The sequence below is a fragment of the Bacillus rossius genome, assembly GCF_032445375.1.
Source record: "Bacillus rossius redtenbacheri isolate Brsri chromosome 4 unlocalized genomic scaffold, Brsri_v3 Brsri_v3_scf4_2, whole genome shotgun sequence".
NCBI lineage: Eukaryota > Metazoa > Arthropoda > Insecta > Phasmatodea > Bacillidae > Bacillus > Bacillus rossius.
The window spans coordinates 15,280,622-15,293,569 of record NW_026962011.1 but is presented as its reverse complement, the minus strand read 5'-3'; the positions used below and the strand labels follow the sequence as shown (position 1 = coordinate 15,293,569).

Below are 12,948 nucleotides of genomic sequence, written 5' to 3'. Positions count from 1 at the left end.
GCGACGGTGGCGTCATCTGGTATCGATTATATTAACTAAAATATGGCGACAGTGGCGCCATCTACCAACCAACTTGAGAACCAAGATGGCGGCGCCTCTGGCAACTAATTTTGAATTTGGCGCGCGATACTAGCGACATCTACCAGCCAACTTGAGAACCAAGATGGCGGTGCCTCTGGCAACTAATTTTTGAATTTGGCGCGCGATACTAGCGACATCTACCAGCCAACTTGAGAACCAAGATGGCGGCGCCTCTGGCAACTAATTTTTTGAATTTAGCGCCATCTGGTAGTCTGTGCTGGAATTAAAGATGGCGGCTGTATAACAATTTTAATTTCAAATGTGGCGCCTTAGGTATGCATTAAGGAAGGCAAAAACACCCTCCCCCCATATATCATAAACTTGCCGTCAGTACGTAGCATATATAAATTATTTATTCCACCATATCCCAATTGGTCTCGTGGTCTAGTGGTCAAGGCGTCCGCCTCGTAACCACGACATCCTGGACGTTTTCACGTCCCATGGATCGAATCCCAGCCTCGGCACTGAAAATATTTTAGTTAAAATAAAATAATCCCTGCTGCTATCTGGTGGCGACCAACAGAACTATATGACGTCACAAGATGGCTGCCACCAGCAGACGAAAACAAGATGGCGGCCACCAGCAGACGAAAACAAGATGGCGGCTACCAGCAGACGAAACAAGATGGCGGCTGATGATTACATCGAATTTCAAAGTTCGAAAAAACAAATTCGAATCCAAGATGGCGGCCGTGACGAAAAGTGCAACGGTGACGTCACGATTCGAAGTTGGTGGAAATTTCTAGAAATACAAAATGGCGGATAGATTAGCATGGATTAGCATGGATTAACATATGGATTAGCATAAATTGGCATATGGATTAGCATAGATTGGCATACAGATTAGCATAGATTGGCATACGAATTGGCATAGATTGGCATACGAATTGGCATAGATTGGCATACGGATTGGCATGGATTGGCATAGATTGGCATGGATTAGCATATATTAGCATAGATTAGCATACGGATTAGCATGGATTAGCATACGGATTAGATGACGTCATCCAAGATGGCCGCCGGATCCTCGATCCTCCGCCTGGCCTTGAACCCCCCATTTCCAACTACTCCTGCATGCAATTTTTCCCCCCTAATGTGACGAGCAATTTTATTTAGAGTATCGCTTACTTAGTGAATTCCTGTTACCAAATCAGATATAATATTTTTGTAGAATTTCTAGCTTAACAACTACTGATTTTCAAAGTAGCAGATTCCATTATGGTGGACGCGGCATCATCCAAAATGGTTGACTAGATCCTAATCCTAAGCTACGAGCGGCGGAAACTGCAAAACACGACAACCCTTATTAATTTGAAGCCAACAAGTCATCAAGCCATCAAGTCATATAGTCCCATAATTAAATAATTTTGCGAAAGCGACAATTTTGGCGGTGTTTCCAGAAATTTCGTCAGTTACACCTTACTCAGGTGCTAAGCGTTCCATTTTAAATACTATCATTTGCAATAAACACGTTGTTCATCTCAAGCTATAAAGCAAGAAATTAAGAAGAAACAAACCCGTAGCCCAAGTTCGAGAGTCGAATACCGACTCATCATATATATTGCGCTGTGTAATACTGAATTATATCATCAAGATGTTATATCCTTCATAAGTCTATTTCCCATCAATTTCCGCTGGGAAAATACTTTTGACACACTCATGTCTCTAAATTAGTTTACCGTTTTTTTTCTTCTTTTTTTTTGTCCACAGAAACAAACGTTACTGCCAGCAGGGCTGGGACGATGACACAGTGTTTCCTTTTAACTGCCCCATTTAAAGCGTGTCGGGGGGGCAATTAATTTGTTTTCCCCCTTCACCCTCATCTCTTCGACCGACAACGTCCCCCATCCCAGGACGCATACCCATCTTCCTCTGCGGGTCCCCCTTTGCTCGCTGTTGCACTCGTAGTTCGCTTGGCGGCCGCTGCCGACTGCAGCGCTGCCACCGGTTGAAAAGCAACCCCTCTCGACAATGGAGGGAAAAGTTGCAATGGGGAACGCGCTTACGCTTTGGGTGGGGGTATATCGGAGGAGGAGGAGGAGGAGGAGGAGGGAGGTGAGCACAAGAGAAGGAAAAAAAAAATTCGGGAGCCTTTCAGGGGGTTGTTAGCCGATCTCCGGACAGCAGAGGGGGGTGATGTCGTCAGTCGGTGGTTTTCTTCGCTAGCGTGCGGAAGGGGGCGTGTACGGCGGACCGCGAGAAGCGTGACCATACCTGCCTGCGTCCATTTCGCGAAGGAAGGACTCTGCAGCTACGGAGGAAGAATATGTCACGTGTGGCTTTCAAGCTGTGATCTAATTTTTTTTTTGGAATTTCTTGTGCTTAAATGGAATTCATGTGTTAAGGGTTAAGACAATCAAATGAGAATATTTCTGCATATTTGCTGAGCGCTGTTGTTCGGCGAGAAAATACACCTTTAAGGATGTCGCGGTCCTTCTTGGTGGATTCGCTCATCAACAACAATCACCACCACCATCACCATCACGGGGGCGGCAAGCTGGGCGTGGACAGGTCACCCGCCGCCCCCGAACATACTTCCCCGCCCCCGCCTCCGCCCCCGACATTCCTCGGCGCCGGCGCGCCCACCTTCTGCCCGCCCTCCCTCGCCGGGTACTTCCTGTCGCTGGGGCGGCCACCGCCGCCGTTTCACCCGTCGCTCTACTCCAAGGCGGCGCCGCCCCCGCCGCCCCCGGGCTACCCGCTCTTCTGCAGCGTGACGCTGGCCGCGGCTGCGGCGGCTGCGGCTTCGGCGCACCCGCGCGTCGTGCGACCCATCCCGGTCTCGAACCCGCGACGACCACCGGCGCCCCCGCCGCCCCCGCTACCAACCATCGAGCCACCCGCCCCCGCGTCCACCTCCGCCTCCGAGGACGACCGCTGCGGCTCTCCGAACAGCTTCTCCGCAGGTAAAAACCACTCAAGAGTCACATTCTCTCAATCACTTTCACAACTTTCTGTACTGTAAGTTTCATGAAGAATCTACAGTAGAAATCTGTTATGACGTTCTTCATGGGACTTAAAATGTAATTAATATTTACCAACCAGGAAAATTATACCAACGGCTTCATTCAATTGCGCTTATTTATCGAATTCCAAAGAGTTTAAATCTATAAAGCCCAAAAAAATTCTTACGTAGGAACATCTTAAAAGGGTTTCACGCATTTGGAAACTGTTTGCAAAAATATTTATTATTACGTTTCAGATAGTATTTTTTTGTACATTTTCCACAATATTTGAGTGTTAAACATAAAAAAGCTACCATTCTAAATGATATCACTAATTTCACTTATATACTTATCGAATTTTCATTAAAAGTCAATAATAATATTAAAATATTTTTAATATTACAAGTTTTTCGACTTTAAAGTAAAGTATATACGTTTGTGATTAGTTTTCAGAATAATATTTAATAAAATTGATTGGCTTTCATGGCGATAATTCTGATAAAGTAATTAAATTATTCTTAAAATGTTTACGAACAATATCAACCACCAAAATTATCTGATGAAATATTTAAAAGTAGCTCTGTTTTTTTTAATTAGCTTATTGTTTTTGATAAACAACATTCCTCAACCCAAGATCATTACAAACAAAAGGTTATAACAGTATGTCTGTATACCAAATACTTAACACTGATAAATTAAATATTTCAAGAAAAAAAATTAAAATATTTTAATTAGAAAACATTTTTATATTAAAGTAATCTTTAATAGTGCAGGTTCAATTAGTAAAATAATACAGATTTTCGAATTGTTACTAATTTAGTTTATAATTTTATAGTTATTACTGTATTTATAAAGCTTATGATAAAAAACGCTCAGCAGATTCTAGAGTAAATATTGAAATTTGATTAATTATTACACGAAAAAAAAATTAAAATATATTATTGTTAAAATAAATTTCCACTTTTAAAGGGATATTTTTTTAGTAGTAAAAGATTATGCAATTCTTGTCTTTCTAAAGTTTGTGTGTTTCAACAGAACTCCAAAAAAAATCCCATTTAGAATTTGAATTCTACTATAATTGTTTTTTTTGTTGTAAACATTTCTGATGTTAATATGTTTGGAAGCCAGACATTTTTAATGTTTACATTAAGTCACTACCGTATATGATATAGAAATAAACTTTGGCTCATTTATTCTTCCCCAATCACAACTTGATTTCTCATAGTATGATTTTAAACGTTAAATTTGGTCAGTACTTTAATAAAGTTTATTTTCATATAATACAACAAATGAAAAAGTGTTGATCATCTGCATTTTTCAATTCTACATTTACTATTGCCGATATTTAAATTTTGGAGTTTTAGAAAAATGTAAACAATTGTAAACAATTATTATCAAAACAATTGTATTTATATATGATTTAATACAACAAATTTTTATTAAAATATAAATGGAAATCATTTTGAGACCAAACTTTGTTGGCAATGTGTAAATAGTTTTAAAATACATTTTTGTTTTACTATTTATGATAAAAATAAATACATTTTGTTATACAACTATTTGATACATCAATATTTAGAAATTTATCGTGGAATATGCCATTTAGGGCTCTAGTGCGAGCGTTAAGAATAAAATATTATCATATATTAGTTAATAATCTAAATATTTTATATGATATATTTAATTGAAATCAGTTACATAGAAGAATGTTAGTACAAAGACACACTCTACCAACAAAATCATGTTGTAAGGTATACTCAGAAGCTAGGTCTTCAACGTGTAAAAACTCTGAAACTGTCCTTATTTTCTACTACATTTTTCTCAAATTTAACTTATTTAAGTATACACACAAACCTCATTAATCAGTTCAAGCAATGGTACATCATAAATATTCCCGTAAAAGCTAAATATTAACTTCCCATGCCATAATTTTACATATGAACCACTTATATAAAAAATTTGGTAAACACTTTTATATTCCCGTTACTATCCCACTATAAATAATATTTTTATTTAAAATGTTTTATATACCTATTTCACATACTCTATAAATTATATACTCTAATGGCCCAGTCGAGCTACTAGAAATGTAAAGAATTTTAAGATAATTTTTACGCCTATGTTGATTTTTTCAAGGTATAGAAAGTGGCAACTCTATGGCATCTGCAAAGAAGTCATTGGTTATTTAAAAAATAACCTATTAGGATTTTATTTTGAAAATTAATATTTTAAGGTTATTAGTAAAACCATGGTGAATGAATTAGAACGTAATAAGTTTGTTTGAACTTACTTAAAACTGATAGTATTAAGTTCTATAAATTTGAATATAAAACAAATTGTTAAATGTTATCTTCCTCAATACTTCAAAAACGTATGAAATATATTTGAAACAATGGATTCGGAAATAACCTACTTCTTGGTTTACAACGCTCATTACAGTAGTTTAGTTTCTTGCTTATTGATTTTCAGATATTACATTAAAATTTAATTCTTTGTTTTAAAATATATACATTCCAATTATGTGTTTTTAATTACCGTTTTGAGTCAACAAGAGAATCGAAGTCCAGGTTACTTCTTAATAAGTGCAATGATAAGTATGAAAAATTATATTATGCCGTCAAATTCGTTCGTGAATTATAAATTTATAACAGCTTTATATAGCTCTATAACAGCTCAATGCTTTCCTTCTCAGCTTTGCGAAGAATTGATGATTCACCACAAATCGTATCCAAAAACTATGATAAAAATATTTTATACTAAATTTTGAGAACGTTGTACTTGCGAACAGACAAAGGTATATAGTAGGTACCCACGTGCATTCGATCCCATTTTGATGTCTGAACATTTGATTTATTTGTCGTCATTGAAAATGCTGCTTTTCATGGGAACTGCAATCCTTTTTAACCTGTAAAAACAGTCTAATAACTGAATGAAAAATATTTTTTGGTTTTAAAATGTTTACTTTTAATATTTAATATTATTTACCTAAATGTGTTTTATTTATATTAAACCAAACTTAACTCCTTTAAACACAATTAGTGGTTAGATTTTGAAAAGTGGTAACGATAAATTTGAGTAAAAAAAATAACATTATTTATACTCAACACCTTAACTTCAGCTTCGTTCGGAGAAGTCATCTATTACTGTTAAAACAAGTTTTTTTTCAATTAAGACCATTTTAGCTCTTCTTAAAATTAAAACAAAAAAAATGTTGTTGCTATTTATGTTTGTAAATCGTGCTCAGTTCTTAACCACCCAAGTGATTCTATTAGGAAAAACATTCTTTATAATACAAAACAATGTTTATCACATTTTCAACATCTTACTAGTGGAATTTGGAAATAATATTATAGCATACATGTAAATCTGAAATACGGGCTACGTATATATTAAAGTTTATCAAAATTGGTACGTTAATGAATATAAATGGTAAATATTCAAAAAATTAACTGTTTTATTGATATCATTTATTTTATGAACTGTAATAATTATTTGTATTTATTATTATATTATACTACAGCATTTTATGCGTAAAAAGAACAAGAAAACTATTTAAAACGGTTCTATCCAACAAAAAAATTTATGTTCATGGAAAAGTCGTTTATGACAAGGCTATAAGACTCTGAGGATATTAGGTAATAACATGATTCAAGAACGTTCATATATGATCCTCCATTGTTTGTTTAAGCATAATGCTCGTGCAATTACAAATGTGATAAAATTGATACTAGATTTGATATTAAGAATCCATTTGTTCAAAAATGCGTATGTTTAATCATATAAATTTAGTTATATATTAAGGAGCGATTTCGTGTGTGAAGACTCGCAGTTAAGTTTAAGTTACATGTACGCATCTGCAATAACGCCAACTGCATAAAATGTAAGTTATTAAATAGTGATTTTAACAAAATAATTTCATGAAACGCATAATATTTACTACTAAAAACAAATACTAATTATCTTTGAAGTAAGACATTTTTATTCAAAATGATTAATTTTAAATAGTCAGTTTTACTCTTAACCCAGAAGTCTTGATTTTAAAGGATCCAAGCTCAAAGACTGAAACTAGTTAGCCGGAGTAATTTCCGTTTTAGTTAGTTTTACCTTCAATAGAATTGTGAAGTTAAGACATACTGATTTAGTAAAATATGCTGAATTACATAAACTTTGATATAAGACATTTGTAGTAGATGGGTCGTTCTAAAATCCTGGTAATTAACACGATAATTTGTATGCAGATCAGATTTTTCTAGTAGTTGTCTAATATAAAAGAATAAGATAAATTTAACCTTGGTTTGTAAGTATTATCAAGAGGACAACTTATTGATGAAGTGTATGTCGTTGGTTCAAACTGTTGTAAATGCAAATAGTATAACTGTTTGTACAATTGAATAATGGAAAATAAAATGTAAAATATTTTTATTAATTTTCTAAACTGCAAATTTTATTTATAATATTTACTAACATTGAACCAATAGTAAATTACTATTACTCAGTAATTAAAAAAGTTACAATATCAACTTAAGTAATTCACAATTGAACAAAAAGGTGAGTGTGAGTTATTTACACTCAATTAACTGTAGTGATAGTATAATGGCTTTTATAGTGAATTAAATAATAATCATACTACTTGTCTGCACTTAATATTATTGAAATGCCCTACATACCTATAGGCTCTACAGTTTCCCAAAAAAAAATACGGAAATTAACCTTGATGCATTTTAAATATATTTACGTCTAGTAGGACATTATCATGGTGAATTACCAGAGAGTTTAAATAAATTAAAAATAAAGTTTACGTACTACTGCGATGCACGGAGGTCAATACCTCTAAGATTACAGTAGGATCCGAATACGTGGTCACCGATTTTGTGCTCGCGATTCGTGCATAGGGAGTCGGAATTGAGCCCGCTGTCCGTACTACGCTTCGGCTATGTTTCAGAGTTAGGTACGTGTTTAGAATTTGTGACAGTTACAATTCACGATAGATCTTAGCGAATATTTTCTATGTTTCAATGTTTATAAGTTTTTTTTAAATAAGCGGTGTTTCTACGTTGTACACTAATTTAACGTTTCTCAGTTATTGTTTACTAAGTTACGATGTTACCAAGTTGTGGTTTTCAAACTTCATATGTTTCTAAGTTGAAGATGCTTTTACGTTACTGTTTTCTAAGTTAAGTTTTTTTAAGTTTCCAGTTTCGAAGTTACGTTGTTTTTAAGTTTTTGCTTCCTCAGTTACGTTGTTTACAAAGTTGCGATGGTTATTTTTGATTGCAATGATCGCTGTAACTAACGACAGGGCTGATTGGCGTGGATGTCTGCAAGGGATGGCCAGTGAGGCGGCATGGCACCACGCGGGTTGTAGAGTGCGCGCGCGCAACTCTTGTAGCGTCGTCGAGGAGCCCCGGGGGCCGGGAGGGCAGCCGCAGCCCGCGGGAGGCGGCCGAGGAGCAACCCGCCGCCGCCGGGGGCAGCAGCAGCAGCAGCAAGCGCATCCGCACCGCCTTCACCAGCACGCAGCTGCTGGAGCTGGAGCGCGAGTTCGCCGCCAACATGTACCTGTCGCGCCTGCGCCGCATCGAGATCGCCACCTGCCTGCGCCTCTCCGAGAAGCAGGTGACGACCCGCCGGCCACGCGACTGGGCGCCAGTGAGTGACTGTGTCGATGAGAGGCATGAGTGGGAGGAAAGAATGAGACGAAAGGATGAGAGAAAAGTATCAGAGTAGAAACTATCAGAGTAGAAAGATTCAGAGTATAAAGAGGGTAAAGAAAGAGAGAAAAGAAAACTGGTAAAGAATGAGGGTAGAAAACGATGGTAGAGAATAATGAAGTAGAATGAGAGGGGAAAGAATTTGTACGAACGATGGGAAAGAATGAGAGGATAGAATGAGAGTACGAATGAGAGTATCAATGCGGGGAAAGAATGGGTGGAAATAATGAGGGTATATGATGAGAGGAAGTGATGAGAGGACGAATGCATTTTTGTATTAGAACTGAGCTCGTTGAAAAGGAGAGCACTAAGAGAAGTACGAGTTGGTGGAGATAGTGGAACGATGAGAAGGAGCAGTGACGGGGTGTGATGGTTGGGTGAGCGGGAACTCCTCCTCTCCCCCTCAGAAAATCCTGCTGGCTTACGGCCAAGTCTGTTATATCTTCCACTTGTGAACAATTCAGACTCCACCCTGCCGAAAAAATGAATCCGAATCGACTTAAAGGGAAGTGGAGTGTAAGATTGTCCACTGTTCGTCTTTAAGAATACATGCCATGTTTTTCACCGCCAGAAAACGCTGAAAACTGGAAATGTGACCAATTAATATCGGAACACTGCTTACTTACGGTTTATTTGCATTTTAGTGAATATTTCGTAGTATTGCTTTCGCCACAACTCTAAATAACATACTAACTTTCTAATCATTAGTTGGAGCACGTACGCAGGTTTCGCAGCAGACTTACCAAATATGTAGCCCCAATACGAAATGACTTATTTGCAAATTGAACACGTGTAATGGCGTGTAGGCAGTAAGTTACCGTAAATAAAATATTGTATATTTCTTTACTAGTATACATTAACATATGTCTAACGAAAGATGTCCAGCCGAAATTTGTGAGCTGCGATAAACCTTACTTGTAAACACATTTTAGATATAAAACCATACATGATTTAAAATAGTAAGCAAATGACTGGCACATGAATGGTATAGTTGGGCCAAAATTGCAGATGTTTTCTTCTTATTGAATCTGGCGTGTTAAATGTAATAAGTAAATACAATGATTTTTTTTTAATTCTTAAGGCTTTATACTAAGCTAATGCCCAGCATGCGTTGCAATACCTCCTTCAATTTTTCGTAATTAGTTTTAAATAGGTTTACATACAAAAAACATCTCTATACATCTCTCTCTATACATACCTATGTATCTCACTATATCTCTCTCTTTTTGTCCCTAACTCTCTCTGTATATATCACTCCACATCACTAAAAAAATCTCTATATCTATATACCTCTCCATAGCACTAACTCTCTCTATCCTCTATATCTTTATCTCTCCCCTATATCTCTCCATCTATTCCTCTATATCTCTTCATATCTACCTATATCTCTGTATGTCTTTCTATCACTCTATATTTCTACCATTAGTATTAGGACCATAGAAATGAGGAACTCTCATAAAATATTTACTGGTATAGTTATCCGATACTACTCACGCGTCATACTAAATTGACATGAATACGCAGAAGGTATCAACAATGAAAAAGCCCGTTGCCATGTAGAGGAATAAAGCGTCACCAATAAAATGAAATTTCATCAAAAATTATTAAATTCTTCTTCGAGGGTTGGTTTTATCGAAATCTCTTCTAAACAATGACATTCTCCTTGTTTCGAAGGTCAAGTGTGCCAATTTTCAACTCAATCGGATGAACTATGCGTGAGCACATATAATACAAACGAACAAACAACCAATGATTTTTGTATATAAGAAATAGATCATTATTGCATATAAGTGGTAATGAACGATAGTATTAACTACTTGGTTATTATTTTATATTTAAATTGTCAACCAAAGTAATGTGTTAACCAACTTTATTGTTTCTGCAATTGTAAATGATACAGGCGATATGAACCACTGTATTACACAAAGTCTGCCACTTATATGTAAGTTTTTTAAGGGTAAGCAGGTTTGATGTTTTTTTTTATTTTCTACTCGTTACTAATATTTCAGGGCTATTTATATAAAGTTAGTCCAAGGCCTTTCTTGTATTCCATGCTTCGTCTCAAATTTTCTCAAAATAAAATAACTAAATATCATCTGAAAGCTGCAAACACTCACGCAAAGCTTCGTAATTATGAACCCTTGCGTATTTTTTAAAACCTCAAAAAACAAGATTTAGTTAGTATCAGTTGAGATAATTTGTGACCCAAAAACAAATCCAAGGGAGGTTTAAATTTACAGGATAATACCTTAATTTATAATAGTAATGGCAAATAATTACTTAAATATATGCGAAAAAATTTATTCTTCTTTCTAAACAATTTTTTTATTTAATGAATTAAAAGGGTTCAAGAAATAATTAACATTTCTTTGATATGACCCTTTCGGTGAATAAGCAGGTATAGTCTTTTACAGTACCAATTTAGACACATATTTATTTAGTTGAACTACATGCCAGTAATATTGTTGACTTAGCTTGTATTAATACTTTATTTTGGTTATTGGAAATAGCTGGTATGTTCGTTTTTTTTTTTTTTTTTAATTTTGTGTTTTCTAGGGACTACGGTGAACTGGACAGTTCATAAGAAGTTACGACGTGAAAAGCATATTTCTAGTAGATGTTACATATATTAAAAAAATATTTCAAGTACAATTGAGTCTGATTGTTCACAGCAAAATACTTGTCTTGGGAAGCCTAATGATTTAGTTTGGAATGTCGTCGCTGTGTTATCAGATACATGTTTAATTTCATCGCTGGGTTCGCAAATACGTCGCTGTATTGTTCGTGTGTTGTCCCGATTATCTGTTCGGTATCATCGTTGGGTTCATCTGTCGCTTGTTGTCCAAGGGTGTTGTTTGTCTGTATTAACTGTTTTTTTATTGCGAATGTCTCGTAATTGTCAGCCTACTGTGTTTTTCTGTACTGCAATATCTGTGGTGTCTATACATTTAACATTTGGCATCAGCTGATTTTAGCTTGTTTTCTGTGTGTTTCTGCAAGTATTCATCGTTCTTTGTTCGTTCTTCGGGTTTTCCCTATGACATACAGTACAAACTATAAATGGCATATGTACAAAATAATTAATTAAATCAAAATGCTTGCTGCTTGTTAATACTTACTAAAAGAAAATACTATGAGCGTATGCAGAATTTCTTCATTAACTGTTTAGTGAATTTTAACACGATATGTAGTATTTAAATAAAACTAAACCTTGTCGAAAAGCAAGTACAATTCCTGGGTTTGGTATTTTTTCAAGTTTTTTCTCGCATTTTATCGGAGCCATTTTTTATATAGTTGAACCTTTTGCTCTGCAAATCAAACTATACTATAGTCGACGTAGCTGCTCCGGCATCGAATCCTAGCGGCGGGTACGGAAACTACGAGTGATTCGCGTCCAGAAATTTAGTTGAAAACAACAATTTGCGTAAGTGTAGTTGCAACATGAGAACACACATTGCTCGTTAACGAGTTTGAATATTACACGTCTCTAGCGAGTATTTAAAAAAACACGCTCTCATTTATATATATGTGTGTATAAATGTATATATTGGTATTTAAAGGAAAGGGGAGAAGGCTCACTCCCTGCGTATGCCCTTGCTAATTTTGTCCTGTAACCATACAGACGAGACCGTGTAAGTGAAGTATCTTGCGCTGGCGTGTCGGCAGGTGAAGATCTGGTTCCAGAACCGGCGGGTGAAGCACAAGAAGGAGGAGGCGGGGGCGGCGCAGGGCTCCGAGGCGGCGGGCCGGTGCTGCTGCCTGCGGTCCTGCTCGTCGGCCGCCAAGAGGCCCAGGGCGGAGGAGCCCGCCGCCCCCGGGGGCGAGCACCGCGCCGAGCCGACGCCGCCGCACTGACACGCCGCCTCCCCGGGGGCGGCGGGCCGGTGCTGCTGCCTGCGGTCCTGCTCGTCGGCCGCCAAGAGGCCCAGGGCGGAGGAGCCCGCCGCCCCCGGGGGCGAGCACCGCGCCGAGCCGGAGCCGCCGCCGCACTGACTCGCCGCCACCCTCTGGTGCGGACAGCTTTCCCTCGCTCGACACGCCTCACGGCCGGAGGAATCCAGTCCTTCCTAAAAAAAAAGACTTATTTGCGAATGAAAAATGAAAAAAAAAAAGTCGTGGTTTACGTTTTTAATGTCAGTGTTTCCTGAACTAATTTAAACACTACATAAAATAAATGTGTAATTTCCCAAAGAAAAAAATTAATAACTCAC

General features: G+C 37.0%; 1 protein-coding gene across 1 annotated transcript; it reads left to right on the top strand.

Annotated features, from left to right (window-relative positions):
- Positions 1–2,503: 2,503 nt before the first annotated feature.
- On the top strand, positions 2,504–12,592 carry LOC134542315 (GS homeobox 1-like). The gene is made up of 3 exons (XM_063386464.1): positions 2,504–2,987; positions 8,416–8,642; positions 12,404–12,592. The coding sequence occupies exons 1-3, from the start codon at positions 2,504–2,506 to the stop codon at positions 12,590–12,592; spliced, it is 900 nt and encodes a 299-aa protein (XP_063242534.1).
- Positions 12,593–12,948: the final 356 nt, after the last annotated feature.